The sequence below is a fragment of the Chlorocebus sabaeus genome, chromosome 11 (genome assembly GCF_047675955.1).
Source record: "Chlorocebus sabaeus isolate Y175 chromosome 11, mChlSab1.0.hap1, whole genome shotgun sequence".
Lineage (NCBI taxonomy): Eukaryota > Metazoa > Chordata > Mammalia > Primates > Cercopithecidae > Chlorocebus > Chlorocebus sabaeus.
The window spans coordinates 11,882,399-11,903,644 of NC_132914.1; the positions used below are offsets into that span (position 1 = coordinate 11,882,399).

At 36.2% G+C, this 21,246-nt stretch overlaps 2 protein-coding genes and 1 pseudogene across 2 annotated transcripts; all 3 read right to left on the bottom strand.

Annotated features, from left to right (window-relative positions):
• Positions 1-1,320: 1,320 nt before the first annotated feature.
• Positions 1,321-2,800, bottom strand: LOC119623207 (taste receptor type 2 member 31). Its single transcript, XM_073021325.1, has one exon. It carries the CDS (start codon positions 2,490-2,492, stop codon positions 1,563-1,565), a length of 930 nt encoding a protein of 309 aa, XP_072877426.1. The 5' UTR covers positions 2,493-2,800; the 3' UTR covers positions 1,321-1,562.
• Positions 2,801-3,365: 565 nt separating this feature from the next.
• Positions 3,366-4,694, bottom strand: LOC103218616 (taste receptor type 2 member 31-like; annotated as a pseudogene).
• An 8,607-nt stretch (positions 4,695-13,301) lies between these two features.
• Positions 13,302-17,690, bottom strand: LOC103218619 (taste receptor type 2 member 46-like). The gene is given in 1 exon segment (XM_073020487.1): positions 13,302-17,690. A coding segment is annotated over 1 exon segment (930 nt). The 5' UTR covers positions 15,130-17,690; the 3' UTR covers positions 13,302-14,199.
• Between the last annotated feature and the right edge of the window lie 3,556 nt (positions 17,691-21,246).

Sequence of the window (21,246 nt, forward strand, 5' to 3'; positions counted from 1 at the left end):
TAAAGAAGTTTCAAAAGGCTACTGGTCTCGAGTGGAACCCAGAATAAAAGCGGGCTCTACAGAAGATATACGCTCTGGTCCAAGCAGATTTTCCGATGAGTTTACTTTTCATTTTTAAATTGGTTTACCACATCAACTTATCCGTTTTATCCACCCATTTATTTGTTCATTAAAACATCATTTTTGACCATCTACACTTGGTACTGGGTTCTAGAACCGGTGAGTCAACAGAAAGCAAGACAGATATGATCTGCTTTTTTACAGTTCTTACATTGTACTGAGGAAGATATATGATTAAAAAAATACATAAATCAGCTGTGGGGATGATTTATCTTGAGTTTTAAATTACCTTGTTAAAATTTCATAACACAAAGAACTAATACCTTCATGTACACTTTAGCTGTGAACAAGATTGTACATTTCTTTCTTATAATAGAACTTTCTATTAGTCAATATGTCAAAACACTTTCATTACTGACAACAAAATTATAACGTTAAGGCACACTCCATAATTAATACATAATTTCATAGATACTATTTTAATATTTACATACAGTTTCACTGAATTATTTTCCATGATTGCTATACTACTTTTACATTGATAGTGTTTTTTTTTTTTTAGAGAAGAGATTTGAGTTCTCCTATCTGAAGTTTAGAAGGAATTTTATAAATGGAAGATAAGGATATATGCAGCAAATCAAGGGCTTAGAAAAACAATTTGCATCAGATCTCAATTAAAAAACAGTTTTTCTTTAATTCAAAAGCTGGAAGAAATGACGTTTCTAACTGCATGTGGAAAATGATACTAGTAATCAAGATCATGATCATGAATTTTGATCCCTTTATTACCAAAGAGATTTTTTTCTAAGCTATTCACATACTTGTTATTAAATCTAATATTCCTCAGTGCTGTTTATGGTAGACATAGATGAAATTTACTCTACATATGCTTGTCACTCGAAGTTTTTTGTGGGCATTGTTTTCTATTAATAATTCTGATTGCTTTTAACTAAACATAAAACAGGAATTCATAGTGGAATAAAACCTCAAAGATGCATTCTCATTATTGATATAGATATGAACGACCTTACCATCCAAAAAGTTAGATGTTCAAACAACGAATTCTAAGCACACTGTGATATATTTGTGTGGATCAAATAACAATAGAAAACAGCAATACTTTTCCTGAGATAAGCTGTAGTTCTTAATAATTATAAATAGACATTGTAAATTCTACAACTTAAATATAAAATACATGAATGAAAAACATGGCTTCGGAATTCTGAGCAATTTTTGTCATATTTTGTATAATTTGGCAGTTCATGTGAAAAAACAAAAAAGCGTATGTTATTGTCAATGTTCTTAAGTTTTTCATATACATTACACACACACACACACACACACACACACTTCTTTTGACTAACTTTGGGTAAAAGACTTTTCTAGGTATGTTTGAAATTATTCATACACATACATTACAGAGAAAACAATAAGAAAAACAATGTTTCATACACCACCAGTTTGTTTTCTGCTGGAAGACACACAATGCCCCTCTTGGGAATTTATGGAGATTGAAGCTTCTGTCCTTTCACCCAGTACCTCACATTCCACAAAACTGAAAGAAAAGTCTGCTTTAGCTTCTTGTTTCCCCAAATCACGATGAATGGGTGGGCTGAAGAATAGCTGAATCTAATAGCTTGGCAGAACATGAAGACAGGTTTGTTTCCCAGACTCTCAAAACTCCAAATTGATATAATTACAGACACAAAGTAAACGACACATAACAAGAGGAAGGAGATCACAATTTGCAAAGCTTTTATGTGGACCTTGGTGCTGGGATCTTGAGATCCTTTGCCATGGAGCTGCATCTTCTTCAGATGTTTACACAGAGAACAGATTAACAGCAGAAAAGATATCAGGGTCAGAGTGAAAGGTACTAAGTTCTCTAGCATGGTTACAGTCATATCTGGATGGTAAATCGCATTCCTCAATATGATCTTCCAAGTCATGTTTTCTTCATATTCTTTTGTCCGTACAATCTCATTCATGTTTACCATAAAAAGATGACAAGCCAAAACTAGCAAAGGCCCCAACAGCATCACCAGAATGACATTCTTAACTCTCCTCTTTAAGTGAAGAAAAATAAGGTTGGAGAAATTGGCAATCTTGAGCAAATAAAATATGCTGAGACTAGTAGCAAGCCAGTTGCTGAAATGGCTGGTTACTGCCCAGACATTATAAGTGGTAGTTCTTACTTCTACACTATAAAACGCTGGATTCAACACAGTTGCATACCAATTTAATAATAATACCCAGAGCAAACCAACTCTGGAAACCGCCAGAGCAGTGAGAATTTGGTCAGCAAAGGAGATCTTTTGTCTCTTGACCCACTCAGTGGAATTTACCAATGCTATGAAGCCATTAGCAAAATTTCCAATAATGAATGTAACCACTACTAGAACGGAAAAAATGATGGGTAGAAAAGTTATCATGTCTGAACAGACAAAACCAAAATTTTTAAAGGCTTGTGTTGTGTCTGGAGTTGGTTCCTGCAGGTGGGTTCGTGGTCTCACTGACTTCCAGACTGGAGCTAAGGATCTTTGCAGTGAGTGTTACAGTTCTTAAAGATGGCATGGACCCAAGGACCGAGCGGTAGCCAGGTTTCAGCTCTTAAAGATAGCATGGACCCAAAGACTGAGTGGCAGCAAGGTTTATCGTAAAGAACAACAGGACAACACTTCCACAGCGCTGAAGGGGACCTGAGTGGGTTGTTGCTGCCGGCTGGAATGGCCAGCTTTTATTCCCTTATTTGTCCCTCCCATGTTCAGTTTTTGTCCTATCAAAGTGCCCTTTTTACAGTCGTCCCTGTGATTGGCTACTTTTAGGATCCTATTGATCCTATTGATATGAACGACCTTACTATCCAAAAAGTTAGATGTTCAAACAACGAATTCTAAGCACACTGTGGTATATTTGCGTGGACCAAATAACAATAGAAAACAACAATATTTTTCGTGAGATAAGCTGTTAGTTCTTAATAATTATAAATAGACATTGTAAATTCTACAAATTAAATATAAAATACATAAATGAAAACCATGGCTTCGGAATTCTGAGTAATTTTTGTCATATTTTGTATAATTTGGCAGTTCGTGTGAAAAAACAAAAAAGTGTATGTTATTATCAATGTTCTTAAGTTTTTCATATACATTACACACACACACACATAAATACTACTTTTGACTAAGTTTAGGTAAAAGACTTTTCTATGTATATGTTTGGAAATTATTCATACACATACATTACAGAAAACACAGTAAGAAACAGAAAATGTTTCATACACCACCAGTTTGTTTTCTGCTAGAAGACACAGCATGCCCCTCTTGGGAATTTATGGAGACTGAAGCTTCTGTCCTTTCACCCAATACCTCACGTTCCACAAAACTGAAAGAAAAGTCTGCTTTAGCTTCTTGTTTCCCCAAATCACGATGAATGGGTGGGCTGAAGAACAGCTGAATGTAATAGCTTGGCAGAACATCAAGACAGGTTTGTTTCCCAGACTCTCAAAACTCCAAATTGATATAATTACAGACACAAAGTAAATGACACTTAACAAGAAGGAGGAGATCACAATTTGCAAAGCTTTTATGTGGACCTTGGTGCTGGGATCTTGAGATCCTTTGCCATGGAGCTGCATCTTCTTCAGATGTTTACACAGAGAACAGATTAACAGCAGAAAAGATATCAGGGTCAGAGTGAAAGGTACTAAGTTCTCTAGCGTGGTTACAGTCATACCTGTATGGTACATTGCATTCCTCAATATGTACTTCCAAGTCATGTTTTCTTCATATTCTTTTGTCCGTACAATCTCATTCATGTTTACCATAAAAAGATGATAAGCCAAAACTAGCAAAGGCCCCAACAGCATCACCAGAATGACATTCTTAACTCTCCTCTTTAAGAAAAATAGGGTTGCAGAAATTGGCAATCTTGAGCAAATAAAATATGCTGAGACTAGTAGCAAGCCAGTTGCTGAAATGGCTGGTTACTGCCCAGACATTATAAGTGGTAGTTCTTACTTCTACACTATAAAACGCTGGATTCAACACAGTTGCATACCAATTTAATAATAATACCCAGAGCAAACCAACTCTGGAAACCGCCAGAGCAGTGAGAATTTGGTCAGCAAAGGAGATCTTTTGTCTCTTGACCCACTCAGTGGAATTTACCAATGCTATGAAGCCATTAGCAAAATTTCCAATAACAAATGTAACCACTACTAGAACGGAAAAAATGATGGGTAGAAAAGTTATCATGTCTGAACAAACAAAAAGAAAATTTTTAAATGCTGGTGTTGTATCTGGAGTTGGTTCCTGCAGGTGGGTTCGTGGTCTCACTGACTTCCAGAATGGAGCCACGGATCTTTGCAGTGAGTGTTGCAGTTCTTAAAGATGGCATGGACCCAAAGACTGAGCAGTAGCCAGGTTTCAGCTCTTAAAGATAGCATGGACCCAAAGACTGAGGGGTAGCAAAGTTTATTGTGAAGAACAACAGGACAATACTTCCACAGCATTGAGTGAGTTGTTGCTGCCGGCTGGAATGGCCAGCTTTTATTCCCTTATTTGTCCCTTCCCATGTTCAGTTTTTGTCCTATCAGAGTGCCCTTTTTTTCAGTCGTCCCTGTGATTGGCTACTTTTAGGATCCTGTTGATTGGTGCATTTTACAGAGCACTGATTGGAGCATTTTACAGAGCGCTGATTGGTGCCTTTTACAGAGGATTGATTGGTGCATTTTACCATCCTCTGGTTAGCTACAGAGTGCTGATTGGTGCATTTTACAATCCCCATGATGGCTACAGAATAGTTCTCCAAACCCCCACTGGACCCAGGAAGTCAGCTGGCTTCACCTCTCAATGAATATGACTGGTTGTGATTGCTTGAATATCCTGACCTTAAATTTTATATGCACCTAATTTGTGAATGTGCTTGCTCATTCTTTTTACTTTTAAATGTTGTGACCACTGTCAAGCCAGAAATCACCACGGCGTGTTAATTGATGAGTTCAGTGATCTCTTTATGGAAAACATTATTATTTTCAAACAATTCAAATTAACTCATTCATTCATTGTCTGTTCTTTTTATAGGCTGGAATTATACATACTGAAATTGACAGGAAACCTGAATCCTCATTTGCTAGTACACAAATAGGAGCATATTCTCTTTCAGTGTTTGCAATTTTTCCTTGTGTAAGCTATCCATCATTTGTCTTTAGCGACTTCGGTTGTTAGGGAAGCTTTATAACCTAATACATAGCTCATGTAGTAAATGTCTAAGTTCTGAAAGGGAACTTGTTCTTAACTAAGATCATCACCTATATTGACATTTTAAATACCAGATTTAAATACACAGAATCCAAACTGCTTTTAGCAAAAGCATCTAAGATTTTCTTGAGAACCACAGGTAGGCCAGTACTCCATAAGAGCTGGTTGCTGCCAATACTTTTGTAAAACTTCATTATTCACAAGCTCACAAGTACACACACAAATGCACGCATGGGCACACCGCTTATGAATGGAACAAATTATTTTCTTGTAATTTCCAAAATAAAAAATGAGTTTCCAAGAGGTTATCCAGATGAAATTAGCCCTATTCTCACACTCAGAGTTTTCAGCCCATGAATGATATTTATTTATCAAACATATATCTAATTCTTAGCACTTTGGTAAAGTTTCTCTGAAGTCTAATGTTTGAATATTTATTATTATATAAAATATTTAGCAATTTTATAAGAATTCCTGAGTACCGGGCTCTTTGATAGATAATCTCGCAGCATACTCCCATCGCAGGAACACTGACTACCTTGCGCCTGAACTTGGAGTTCTACCATTTAACTTACTTTCATAAACTGAAAATTACTGCACTTTACATCGAGATTTGAGATGGCTTCCATACTGGGGATTCTTCCTCTTTCCATTTACCATGAGAACATCACCTAGAAAGCACACTGTTCCCAGAAGGAGAATGAGAAACTAATGAAGTCAGGTTGCCCCCAGCTGATCCACACTAAATTGGCCAAACTCTATCTCCAAGATGCCAAATTTGGCCCATCTCCAATCACCAGAGCCATCCATCAACCCAGCTTAGAAAAATGAAATCCAGGCCAGGCGCGGGGGAGGGTAAGGAGGGCAGATCACGAAGTCAAGAGATTGAGACCATCCTGGCCAATATGGTGAAACCCCGTCCCTACTAAAAATACAAGAATTAGGTGGGCTTTGTGGCGTGTGCCTGTAGTCCCAGCTACTTGGGAGGCTGAGGCAAGAGAATCGCTTGAACCCAGGAGGCAGAGGTTGCAGTCAGCCAAGATCATGCCACTGCACTCCAGCCTGGGCGAGAGTATGAGACACTATCTCAAAAAACAGAACACACACACAGACACACACACACACACAAATGAAATCCAAAGACATGTGAGATATATATGTCTAATGTAGTTTTAGAGGGTTTTCTCCTGCAGAAAAACATAACTGATAAAAGAACTCTGCTAAACCGAGAGTGTGAGAAATATGTACATCTTTGTTGTATCAGGAATCAGGAGCAGAAAGTAAAAATAGATGGGGAATGGCAAAGGTTTGTCCTGTGAGGTGGACAATTAAGGCTAGAAGAAATCCTTTGGAAACATCTGCGCTTGAGAGATAACATCATCTCAAATTTCCTTATAATGCAACTAAATAAGAAAGTTCCTATTTCAATTATCTTAGAGTTGTATAAGAATGTATATACAGCTAACTGATTTTTCCCTTCAGTATATAATGAGATGAGTAATAATAATTTCTATGAGACATTTCTCCTGATTAAAACTTATATGTTAAAATTGTAATGCACACTTAGAAATAAACCAAACAAACATTGGAAGTACCGGAATGTATCAGAAACGGTCAGGTAACGCTTATACAGGGCAAGAGAGGGAACATCGAAAACAGCCTAGGTCCATCTCCATGCCATTTTTCTGACATGAAAATGGTAATGATTTTCTTCTTTTTGTAACACTTTGGTCAAAGAAGAGAATAAAAGCAAGGTCTAGGCATCCTCCTGCAACTTGGAAGAAATTGAAAATGGATTTGATGTGATAGCATTTTTTGGATAGTAGCTTTTCTGTTTCTGGATCATCATCGCAAACTCTCCTTACAGAGAAATTCAGTGAGAAGTACTGGATCTCAAAATGTCACTTCGATTAATAAGACAAAGTATCTCAACAACAGCTCCACCATTCTATTCCATGATTTTAATTTTACGCTGCTTTTATTAGCAGAAATCAAGACTTCTAAGTTTACAACAATCTTTAAAAGACCAAATAGTGAAACAGTACTTACAAGTTTATCAAAAACTGAAGGACGTCTGATACAAGTAGACTTGAAGTCCCATGGAAATAAACCTGAATCTATTGCTTCTATGGAATTTCACCATTTAATCTCTATCTGTGAATATAGTTTTGGTTATAGAACTACAACCTTTGAAATCCATCATCACTCACTCAAGTGTGACAGAAGATCTGAGGTCTCACCTCTGTTGGACAATTTGGTCCTAAAAACTCGCTCTTTAGAAATAAAAGCTTGCTCATAAAAATCAGTTAATTGCTTTATCTTTCTTATTAGGGAGTTCTACTTACACTAAAATCTAAATTGTTTCTATTGTGATCTTAGTGAAATGAGGATTCATTTAAGGTCGTCCATAAATAATTATTTGCTTAGGCAATGTATTCTAAAATAAACTACACTTAATTTCTAAACCTAATTGTATTGAGCTCGACTTGAACTTTGCTGTTTACTATTGTAACTTTCCCACAATGATGATCTTTTTAAAATTCCTTATTTTCCATATTATGTATTTAAATATTTCAAAAACAAATCATTCCATGAGATAGATGAAGATATACATGATGACGATGACAATGATGATGGCAGGTGAAAGGGAAAATGCTATTTGATAAATGTGATTTCAGTCTTGTTTCTAAGTACTGGATTTCAGGGTGTTGAGAGAACACTATTATTCCTCCTCATGGCCTCATGATACTTCTGTAATTCTCAGCATCAGGCCTAGACAAATATCCTCCCATGGTATTTCATCAAGAATAATGTAAAACCAGGGCCGGGCGCGGTGGCTCAAGCCTGTAATCCCAGCACTTTGGGAGGCCGAGACGGGTGGATCACGAGGTCAGGAGATCGAGACCATCCTGGCTAACACGGTGAAACCCCGTCTCTACTAAAAAATACAAAAAACTAGCCGGGCGTGGTGGCGGCGCCTGTAGTCCCAGCTACTCGGGAGGCTGAGGCAGGAGAATGGCATAAACCCAGGAGGCGGAGCTTGCAGTGAGCTGAGATCCGGCCACTGCACTCCAGCCTGGGCAACAGAGCCAGACTCCGTCTCAAAAAAAAAAAAAAAAAAAAAGAATAATGTAAAACCAACATATTTTCAATGATTTATTTGCTTCTTTTTTTTCTTTTACTGCATTTTAAAAGTTGATAACAAAAGTGACCTCCAACAATTAGGATTCTCTTTTGGAGATTTGGAGCATTTTTCTATATGAACATGGATGAATACTCTATGCAATAATACAGTATATCAAGTTTATTTCATCCTTTAATGGCATCATTAACAAGTCAAATTCTTGCAAATGCTTTTTCACATTCTTAGCTATGGTGACTAAATCTGAATTATTTTGCTATAGCAGTCAATGTAGCATTATAGACGCACAAACATACTCAAAGATCACACTAAATATTTTTATACCTTAAGAAATTTGCCTTTCTATGATATTTTTTCTCTAATGCAGAGCCAAAAAATGTATAGTAACAAAAAATTTTACCCAACACAGGAATAGTATTGTGAAATTAGAATGCTAACAATATGAATATAAATATTTCATTTAGAGACACATTTTTGAACGTATTTAATATATTTAATATTATTATACTATTATTTATGGTCAATTCATGAATTTCTGACACTTTCAAATGTGTATCACAAATAATTAAATTGGAAATAAGAGAAAAGGTGTCTATCAGTCATAACTATTCAAATTTTGATGTTTCAAACTCATATTAGTACTAAGATGGTGGATTTACAGTTCTTTCTTATCTCTTCTTTTGTTTTAATTAATTTAAGTAATGTTTTGGTAGAGGTATGGTGGCTCACACCTGTAATCCCAGCATTTTTGGTGACTGAGCCAGGTGTATTTCCTGAGCACAGGAGTTCAAGACCTGCTTGGGCAACACGGCAAAAAGCCTGTCTCTACAAAAAAAAACCTAGAAAAAATTAGCAGGGCGTGGTGGTGAACGCCTGTTGCCCTAGCTACTCTGGAGGCTGAGATGGCAGAATCACTTGAGTCAAGGTGGCAGAGGTTGCATTGAACCGAGATTATACTTCTGCACTCCAGCCTGGACAACACGGCGAGATCCTGTCTCAAAATTAAAAAAGAATAGTTTTTAATTTTAACTTGGATTTCTTAGTACCATAATGCTATATTCTCCTTTATGGTATCTATGAGACATCATTATTTGATTACAATAGTATCTGTGAGAATTTGCTGTATCACCCTAATTTTGTACTTAGAAATGTACTTTATGTTTCTGCTTTTTTTAACTTTTTTTTTTTAATATATACTTTAAGTTCTAGGGTACATGTGCACAACGTGCAGGTTTGTTAAATATGTATACATGTGCCATGTTGGTGTGCTGCACCTATTAACTCATCATTTACATTAGGTATATCTCCTAATGCTATCCTTCCCCCCTCCCCCTACCACACAATAGCCCCAGAGTGTGATGTTCCCCTTCCTGTGTCCAAGTGATCTCATTGTTCAGTTCCCACCTATGAGTGAGAACATGTGGTGTTTCGTTTTCTGTTCTTCTGATAGTTTGCTCAGAATGATGGTTTCCAGCTGCATCCATGTCCCTACAAAGGACACGAACTCATCCATTTTTATGGCTGCATAGTATTCCATGGTGTGTATGTGCCACATTTTCTTAATCCAGTCTGTCACTGATGGACATTTGATTCCACTGATTCCAAGCCTTTGCTGTTGTGAATAGTGCCACAATAAACATATATGTGCATGTGTCTTTATAGCAGCATGATTTATAATCCTTTGGGTATATACCCAGTAATGGGATGGCTGGGTCAAATGGTATTTCTAGTTCTAGATCCTTGAGAAATTGCCACACTGTTTTTGACAATGGTTGAACTAGTTTACAGTACCACCAACAGTGTAAAAGTGTTCCTATTTCTCCACATCCTCTCCAGCACCTGTTGTTTCCTGACTTTTTAATGATCGCCATTCTAACTGAAGTGAGATAGTATCTCATTGTGGTTTTGATTTTCATTTCTCTGATGGCGAGTGATGATAAGCATTTTTTCATGTGTCTGTTGGCTGTATGAATGTCTTCTTTTGCGAAGGGTCTGTTCATATCCTTTGCCCACTTTTTGATGGGGTTGTTTGTTTTTTTGTTGTAAATTTATTTGAGTTCTTTGTAGGTTCTGGATATTAGCCCTTTGTCAGATGAGTAGATTGCAAAAATTTTCTCCCATTCTGTAGGTTGCCTGTTCACTCTGATGGTAGTTTCTTTTGCTGTGCAGAAGTTCTTTAGTTTAATTAGATCCCATTTGTTAATGTTGGCTTTTGTTGCCATTGCTTTTGGTGTTTTAGACATGAAGTTTTTAACATTTTTTATTGTGGAGTATAACATACATATACAGAGTAATAACACCTAATAAAAAGTAAGAAAAAATTATAAGGTTAACATCGATGTGACCACACCTTGGTAAGGAAATAGAATTTGCCATTGTATATTTAGAAAACCCCATTGTCTCAGCACAAAATCTCCTTAAGTGATAAGCAACTTCAGCAAAGTCTGAGCATACAAAATCAATGTGCAAATATCACAAGCACTCCTATACATCAATAACAGACAAACACAGAGCCAAATCATTAGTGCACTCCCATTCACAATTGCTTCAAAGAGAATAAAATACCTAGGAATCCAACTTTTAAGGGATGTGAAGGACCTCTTGAAGGAGAACTACAAACCACTGCTCAATGAAATAAAAGAGGACACAAACAAATGGAAGAATATTCCATGCTCATGGTTAGGAAGAATCAATATCGTGAAAATGGCCATAGTGCCCAAGGTAATTCATAGATTCAATGTCATCCCCATCAAGCTACCAGTGACTTTCTTTGCAGAATTGGAAACTACTACTTTAAAGTTCAGATGGAATCCAAAAAGAGCCCGCATTGCCAAGACAATCCTAAGCAAAAAGAATAAAGTTGGAGGTGTCATGCTACCTTACTTCAAGCTATACTACAAGGCTATAGTAACCAAAACAGCATGGTACTTGTACCAAAACAGAAATATTGACCAGTGGAACAGAACAGAGCCCTCAGAAATAATAACACATATCTACAACCCTCTGATCTTTGACAACCCTGGCAAAAACTAGAAATGGGGAAAGGATTCCCTATTTAATAAATGGTGGTGGGAAAACTGACTAGCCATATGTAGAAAGCTTACACCTTATACAAAAATTAATTCAAATGGATTAAAGACTTAAATGTTAGACCTAAAACCATAGAAACCCTAGAGGTAAACCTAGAAAATACCATTCAGGACATAAACATGTGCAAGGATTTCATGACTAAAACACCAAAAGCAATGGCAACAAAAACCAAGATTGACAAATGGGATCTAATTAAATGAAAGAGGTTCTGCACAGCAAAAGAAACTACTATCAGAGTGAACAGGCAACCTACAGAATGGGAGAAATTTTTGCAATCTACCCATCTGACAAAGGGCTAATATCCAGAATCTACAAAGAACTTAAACAAATTTACAAGAAAAAATCAAACAGCCCCATCAAAAAGTGGGCAACTGTGGTTGTTTATTATATTTTAATGCCTAAAGAAATTCCTCAAACAAAATTGGTGTTAAGCTGTTGTGAGGTGCTTGAATATGTAATATTTTCTCTCTACAGTCCACTGAATTACTTTTTCTAGTAACCAGTTTCTTGGTTCTAATCATATAATCACACGTGTTTTGATGGACTTGTGCAACCTAACTAGGCTACCCTATTGCTGTACCACCACCACCACCACCACTCCCCATACCAACTTTATTCAGTGCTTTTGATGTGGGCATTAGGATGTTCCAGATTCAGTTTATTTAGATATTTAATTCAGTGATGACCAACACAGTCAAAGATACTTCACACAGATAAGATCCAAATAAAAGGGTGAAAAAAAAATAGAATTTCCAGCAATCCAGATACTCCTGATATAAGTCTTCTTGTTGATATTTTCCTCCCTCCTGACTATCCCAATTGTTTTAATAATCACTCATATGTTTCACTGTAGAGATTTATCACCAAGGTAAAAAATTACAATGTATTAAAAACAATGTTTTTCAGCATTATGTAAATGAGATTATACTAAATGTATTTTCCATCTTGATAATTCCTCTCACATCTGCGAGTATTATTATCTATGTAGCTCCAATTTATTCATTTTCTTTGTTGTATTCTTCTGTTGTAAACATGTCAGTCTTGTTTGTTAATTTTGATTGCTGTATAGTATTCCATTGTATAAGTATGCCACAATTTGTTTATCCATTGAGGGGACTGATAGCCATTTGGAAGATTTCTCAACTTTAGCTATTGAAACTCAGTGATATGCATGTGTATGCATATGTATTCTGATAAGAGTGTCCATACTGGATCTTAGGATGTAATCCTTCATCTTAATCAGATAATACCATACTCAGCTGAAATGATGGCACACTTTTATAATTCCAGGAGTAGTGTGAAAATTCCCATTGTGTCATATCCGTTCCAAAATAAGTAATGTCAGGCTAATATATACCTTTTTGTATTTATATAAAATATTATTAAACAATATTTTCCAAGCCCTTTCTATTCTTATTCAAAATGTATTTTTACTTCAATAAATTATGTTAATCTTTTTCCATTCTATGACTGTTATTTCATATACACTTATTAATAATGCTTTATGAATGTGAATATGTCCACACACTTCCATTTCATCACTGACAACAAGCTTACAATGTTATGGCACATCCTATAATTAATACATAGATTTCATAGATGCTCTTTTAACACTTACAAAAAGTTTCACTGAATTATTTTCCATAATTTCTATACTTTTTTCACATTTACAGTATTTTCTAGAAAAGGGAAGATTGGAGTTCTCTTATCTGAAGTTTAGAAGGAATTTGATAAATGGAAGATAAGGATATCATTAGCAATTCAGGGACTTAGAAGTGCCTTAGAAAAAATGCTAAAATAATTTACATCAGAGTTCAATTCCAAGAAAAGCTTTTCTTTAATTCAAAAGCTGGAAGAAATGACTTTTCTAACTGCATATGAAAGCTGATCATCGCAATCAAGACCATGATCATGATTTTTCATCCCTCTTACAGGAGACATTTTTTTCCTAAGCCATTCACATACTTGTATGAAATCTAATATTCCTCAGTACTGTTTATGGTAGACATAGATGAAATTTACTCGACATATGCTTGTCACTCAAATTTTATTGTGTGCATTGTTTTCTAACAACAATTCTGTTTGCATTTTACTAAACATAAAATAGGAATTCATATTGGAATAAAACCCCGAAGATACATCCTCATTATTGATTTAGAATTGAATGACATTATTATCCAAAAAGTTATAGGTTAAAACAACAAATTCTAAGCACACTGTGGTATATTTGTGTGGTTCAAATAACAATAAAAAGAGCAATATCTTTCCCAAGATAAGCTGTTAGTTCTTAATAATTACAAATAGACATAAATTCTTCAAATGAAATAAAAAATACATGCATAAAATAAACAGGGCTTCATAATTGTGAGGAATTATTTTCTATAGTTTGTCATTTTTTGTGAAAAAAAACAATAAAAAGCAAGTTATTGTCAATGTTCTTCAGTTTTTCATACACACATAAACACACACACACACACACACATATATACCTTTCCAGACTAACATTAGGTAAAAGACTTTTCTAGGTATATATTTGGAAATTATTTACATACATATATTACAGAAAACTCAGTAGCAAATATAAAATGTTTCATACACCTCCATTTAGTTTTCTGCTAGAAGACACACAATGCCCCTCTTGTGAATCTATGGAGATGAAGCCTTCTGTCCTTTCACCCAGTACCTTACATTCCTTAAAACTGAAAGAAAAGTCTGCTTTAGCGTCTTGTTTCCCCAAATCAGGATGAATGGGTGGGTTGAAGGATAGCTGAATTTAATAGCTTGGCAGAACACAAAGAAAGGTTTCTTTTCCAGCCTCCCAAAATTCCAAACTGATAGGATTATGGACAGAAAGTAAATGGCACATACCAGGAGAAAGGAGGTCACAATTTGCAAAGCTTTTATGTGGACCTTGGTGCTGGGATCTTGAGATCCTTTGCCATGGAGCTGCATCTTCTTGAGATGTTTACACAGAGAACAGATTAACAGCAGAAAAGATATCAGGGTCAGAGTGAGGGGTATAAGGTTTGCTAGCATGGTTACAGTTGTATTTGAAAGGTACATTGCACTCCTCAATTTGATCTTCCAAGTCATGTTTCCTTCATATTATTTTGTCCGTACAATCTGATTCATGTTCATCACAAAAAGATGACAAACCAAAAATAGCAAAGGCCCCAACAGTGTCACCAGAATGACACTCTTAACTCTCCTATTTAAGTGAAGAAAAATCAGGTTGGAGAAAGTGGCAATCTTGAGAAAATAAAACATGCTGAGGCTAGTACCAAGCCAGTTGCTGAAATGGTTGGTCTCTACCCAGACATTATAAGCAGTACTTCTTACTTCTACACTATGAAAAGCTAGATTAAACTCAGTTGCATACCAATGTAGTGATAATACCCAGAGAAAACCAACTCTGGAGACAGCCAGAGCAGTGAGAATTTGGCCAGCAAAGGAGATCTTTTGTCTCTTGACCCACTCAATGGAATTTATCAATGCTATGAAGCCATTAGCAAAATTTCCAATAAAAAATATAACCACTATTAGAATGGAAAAAGTGATAGACAGAAAAGTTATCATGTCTAAACAGACAAAAAGAAATTTTTTAAATGCCAGTGTAATATCACTGGATGTGATTGCTTGAATATCCTAACCTTAAATTCTATATGCACCGGATTTGTGTATCTCCTGTGACATTCTTTTTACTTTTAATTGTTGTGACCAGTGTAAAGCCAGAAATCACCATGACATGCTAACGGATGAGTTCAATGCTCTCTTTATGGAAAACATTCTTATTTTCAAAACAACTCAAATTAACTCATTCATTCACTGTCTGTTCTTGTTATACACTGGAATTATTTGTACTGAAGTTGACATGAAACCTGAATTCTCATTTGCTAGTATGCAAACAAAGACATATTCACTTTCAGTGTTTGCAATTTTTCCTTGTGTAACCTCTCCATTATTTGTCTTTAGCAACTTCAGCTGTTAGGAAAGTTTTATAACCCAATACAGAGATCATATAGTAAATGCCTAAATTCTTAAAGGGAGCTTGGTCATAACTAAGATCATCACCTATACAGTCTTTTTAAAATGCTAGATATAAATACACAGAATCCAAACTTCTCTTATCAAAAGTATCTAAGATTTACTTGAGAACTACAGGCAGGCCAGTACTCCATAAGATCTGGTTGCTGCTAAAACTTTTCTGTAACTTCATTATTCACAAGCTCATAAATACACGCACAAACACACACATGTGCACACCACTTATGAATGGAATGAATTATTTTCTTGTAATTTCCAAAATAAAAAATGCATTTCCAGGAGGTTGTCCAGCTGAAATTAGTCCTATTTTCTCACTCAGGGTTTTCAGCCCATGAACAATATTTATTTATCAAACATATCTCTAATTCTTAGACCTTTGGTAAAGTTTCTTGCAAGTCTAATGTTTAAATATTTATTATTTAATTAAAATATTCAGCAATTTTATAAATATTCCTGACTACCAGACTCTTTGATATATAATCTTTCAGCATCCTCCCATCACAGGAAGACTGACTACCTTTCCCCTGAACTTGGAGTTCAATCATTTAACTTACTTTGATGAACAGAAAATTACTACACTTTGCATAAAGATTTGAGATGGCTTCTATACTGGGGATTCTTCCTCTTTCCATTTACCATGAGACTATCACCTGGCTAATACACTGTTCCCAGAAGGAGAATGAGAAGTTAATGAAGGCAGATTGTCCCCACCTGATCCAGATCAAATTGGCCAAACTCTAACGACCTCCAAGATGCAGAAGTTGGCCCACCACAAATCCCCAGAGACATTCACCAAACCCAGCTAAGAAAAATGAAATCCAAAACTTGTGACATATAAATATCTAATGTAGTTTTGGAGGTTTTCCTCTTGCAGTAAAACATTAACTGATAAAAGAACTCTGTTAAATCAAGAGTGTGGGAAATATGAACAACCTTGTTGTGTCACGAATTCGGGAGCCAAATGAAAAAATCGATGGTGAATGGCAAAGGTTTATTCCTGTGAGGTGGATAATTAAGGCTAGAAGAAATCCTTTGGAAAAATCTGGAGGTGACAGATAACATTATCTCAAATTTCCTCATGTTGCAACTAAATAAGAAAGTTCTTACTTCAACTCTCTTAGAGTTGTTTAAGAAAGTATACAAATAGTTTATTTTTTCCCTCAGTATGTAATGAGATGAGTAATAGTAAATTTCTATGAGATATTTCTCCTAATTAAAAATTTTTATATTAAAATTACAATACACACTTAGAAATGAACCAAAACAAAAATGGGAAATACTGCAGTGTATCATGAGCACTCAAGTAACCATGATACAGGGCAAGACAAGGAACACCGAAAACAGCCTAGGTCCACCTCCATGCCACTTTCCAGGCCCATAACCCCTTGTTCACATCTCTGGAGATAAGCAATATCCATAATTTATTATGATCGTTTTCTTGATTTTCGTTATACTTTACCAATTAGTTGTGCAACCCTAAACTGCATAGCTTGGTCTGGCCTGCTTTGAACTGTCTGTGGGTGCAATCCTCATACTCTTCTTGTTTGTGGCTTCTTGGACTCAACATTGTGTTTCTGAAATTTAGTCACATAGTTGCATGTATGTGTGATTTTTTTTCACTTCTCTATGTTCTGTTGTATGGATTTACTGTAATGATTGATCTATCCTTAATATATATTTGGCCAGCTTTTTTTTGAACAGTTATTAATAATTCTACTAGAGCATTCTCTTATATATCATTTGATACAATTTCTTTGTATATATACCTTCAGGTAGAATTACAGGGTCATTGTTCAAAATCTCCTCATAGACATAGAAAAGCTCAAAAAAGACTTTAAGTAAAGTTACTCCTGTCACCTCGACCTCCAGTCTATTTTTTTCCATTTGCATATACCTTGTCAATTACATAATTACCCCAACAAGACATTATTATTTTTTACAGTAAACATTCATTTAGAATTATGCATATATTTACCACTTTCATTAATTTGCATTCCTTCTCGTATGTTCAACTTAATATTTTCAATAAGTCCCTTTACTGGCCAGGCAGGGTCGCTCACACCCATAATCCCAATGTTTTGTAAGGCTGGGGCAGGAGCACCCAGGAGTTCAAGACCAGTCTGTGCAACACAGCGAAACTCCCTCTACAACGAATGAAAAAGTTAGCCAGGCATCGTGAAGCTACTCACAAGGCTGAGGTGGGAGGATGGTTTGAGTACAGGAGTTTCAGACTGCAGTAAGCCATGATCCTACCACTGAACTCCAGCCTGGACAACAGAGTGAGACTCCAACTCTACATACAATAATATTAAAAATAACAGTTTTTCTATTATCTGAAAAAATCATTTTAAGTTTCTGTTTATCAAGGTCTATTCTACTTTTGAAAAACACTGAAAACATGATTCCATTGAACTCTAGCTTGATTTTGGTCTGTTGAAAATCAGACTGTCATTTAGACAGTTATTTCCTTTAATGTAATCTATCTCTTCTTCTAGTTACTTTTCAGATTTTCTATTGGTATTTGATGTCCTGTCATTTTATGTTAATTTGGTTTTAGTTACCTTATCTGAAGATTGATGGTTCCTAAAATATATGAACTGATACTTTTTGTCACTTTTTTAAAAATCTCCACATTGCTTCTGCCCCATTTTCTCTCTTCTAATCTTCCAGAACTGCAGAAGTACGTTACATGTTCTGATTGTAGCTTCAATGTCTCTGACCCTCTAGCCTTATATTTTGTATCTCTTGGTCTCTTTGTGCTTCATTCTAGGAAGCTTTCTTCCAATTCACTCATTCTTTCTTCTCTTACATTTAACTGGTTGTTAAATATCAATATTTAACAATTGAGAATTGGACTGTCAATATTGATTACTCTTTTTTTATCATTGTTTTAGCGGTAGAAATAAACTTTTGTTCTCCTTGTATAAATCATTTTTTAATGGAGAAACTAAACAAAGTATTCCTAACACAAATTCTCAAAAAAAAAGATAGTTTTATAAATTTTTAGTACACCGGACATGAAAATGGTAACGATTTTCTACTTTTTGTAATACTTAGGTCACAGAAGAGATTAAAATCATGGTCTAGGCATTCTCCTGCAACTTGGAAGAAACTGGAAATTGATTTCATGTTAGTAGTTTTTTGTTTTTTTTTTTTTTTGGATAGTAGCTTGTCTGTTGCTGGGTCATCACCACAAACTCTCCTCCCAGGGAAATTTAATGAGCAGTACTTGATCTGAAAATGTCATTACAATTAATAAAATATAGTATCTCAACCACAGCTCCACCATTCTATTCCGTGATTTAAATTTTACTCTATTTCTATTAGCAGAAATCAAGACTTCTTCGTTTAAAATAATCTTTAAAATATCAAAAATTAAAACAGTACTTACAAGTGTATCAAAGATTGAAGGACTTTAAGTTCCATGGAAACAAAACTGAACTGGTGCTTCTAAGGAATTCCACCATTTATTCCCCATCCATGAATATAGTTTTCATTATAGAAATATAACCTTCAAACTCCATCATCACTCACTCAAATGTGACAGAAGATCTGAGATATTACCTCTGTTTGAAAATTTGGTCCTAAAATACTCTCTAGAAATAAAAGTTTACTCATAAATTATGTTTCTATCGTGATCATGGTGAAACAAGGATTATTTTAAACCCAGCTTCATTGGAATGAGTTCATAAGCCAATAGTTGATGAGGTTTCATAATTGATAAATACTTATAAACCAAGAGCAAAACGGAGCTGAAAAGTTCATTCCTAAGGTCAGCCTTTGAAGTGGAAAATCAAAGAACCTCAACCAGTTGTCAGGACACAGCCAATTCCGAGAACAAGAATTCAATAATTGAAGGGAAGCTTAAGTCCCCTAGATAAAGGATGCTGAAAATTCACTACAAGGATATTCAGGGTGTATTCATATGGTGCTTCCTCAAAGACCTGTAGCCATTTCCCAGATAACAGTACCCAGGGAAAGGACGCACACCCATACCATCTGAGACTTTTAGGTATAGGGCTCTTACAGTAGGTAGATAGTCACGCATGAGTGGGGCAGAAAACGGCTCTCACCACCCACCAGGAATGTCAGGTGGCCATCAGGTGATGGCCTGGCAGTTGTCACACTGCCTCTCTAAAAATAATAATTGGTCACAGGCACCAGGGAGAGACAATTTCACAATAAATAAAAGTGCTTAAAATTGGTAGTCAGCAGCTCAGGAACAGGGCGAGTAGGCTGACGCATGTGTGTTGAGAGAGAAAATGGTGGAATATGACCTTCTTTGGGCATTCCACCAAAAACGGGAAGAATGCCTCAGGCAAGCATGTGTACAACTCCAGTAAACACACTGTGCATGCTCACCCCTCAAGTGTTAGCAGGCCAACACGAATGTGAGCAGCCCACCCTAAGAGACTGAATCATGGAAAAAGGAACACAAGACCCTAAGGGAAGAATCGTGGGAAAAGGAACACAAGACCCCAGAGGTATACCAATATATAAAACCCCAAGTCAAAAGGCCTGACACTGCACTTGACCTCGAAAGTGCCCACTGTGGTCTCTTCCAAGTGTGCTTTCCTTTCTTTCCTGTTCTCTTTTTAATAAACTTCCATTCCTCCTCAGAAACTTCCTTCAGTCTCTTCTGACTTATGTCCCTCAGTTGAATTCCTTCTTCTGAGGAGGCAAGACTTGAGGTTGCTGCAGACTCATATGAAATTGCCACCAGTAAACCAGATATTGGCCCCCCCAGCAGAGCCTGAACTAACACTAATATCTGAGTACCCAAAAGACACTGTGGTCCATGAGATTGAGTGGGAGATTTTCTTTTTAATTTTCTTTTGTTTTTTGTGTTATTTGCATCTGGGTTTTTTCAGAGACTCAGTCTCAATCCGTCACCCAGGCTGTATGTAGTACAGTGGCATGATCATTACTCAGTACGGCCTTCAGTAATGATTTTACTCAGTAAAGACTGGGTTTGTAACAGATTGCCCCATTTTTTTCTAAGAAAAAGAGTATGAGTTACTATTTTTTATTATTATTTTATCTTCTCTTCTCTCCTCCTTCCCTTTGTTCCCTGTATCCTGCTTAGCCCTTCATAAACGCAAATGTAACCTTTCACCCCCACTCACTGGACATTCCCTGCAGGGCACATTTCTCTAACTATGTGCTCCAAGACAGATCTCCCCTGAGAATTGACAGTCAGTTTGCAAACCAAAGCACACCCACCACAGAACTTTTACCTCCAGGAAGTGGAGCTGGAAATTCCAGGCTCTGCTCCACTCTAGGAATTGCCTGAGGACTTTCATCCAACAGGAGGGCATATGAAAACCATACCCACTTGGCCACTTTTGTAATGTATTTCTGCAAAAGAAGGCACCAATTCAACTACCTGGTGGTGTAGGGGTTCAGTCAGAATGGTAGGGAAAATTATAAAATAAAACAAAAACCTTCTTGGAAGACCAAGAAGTTGTTGCATAGCTTCAGATAGCTTGGCTGAAGGCAACCAGAGTCTCTTTGCAGGAGCCAGAGAACTTAGGACACAGATACAAAGCCTAAAACTAACCTTTCATCACGCACAGGCAGTATTGCTCTCTTGCAGAAAGGTGACCAGGTTGATTACCCTCTAATTGTGTTGACTCAAAGCTTTTGTCA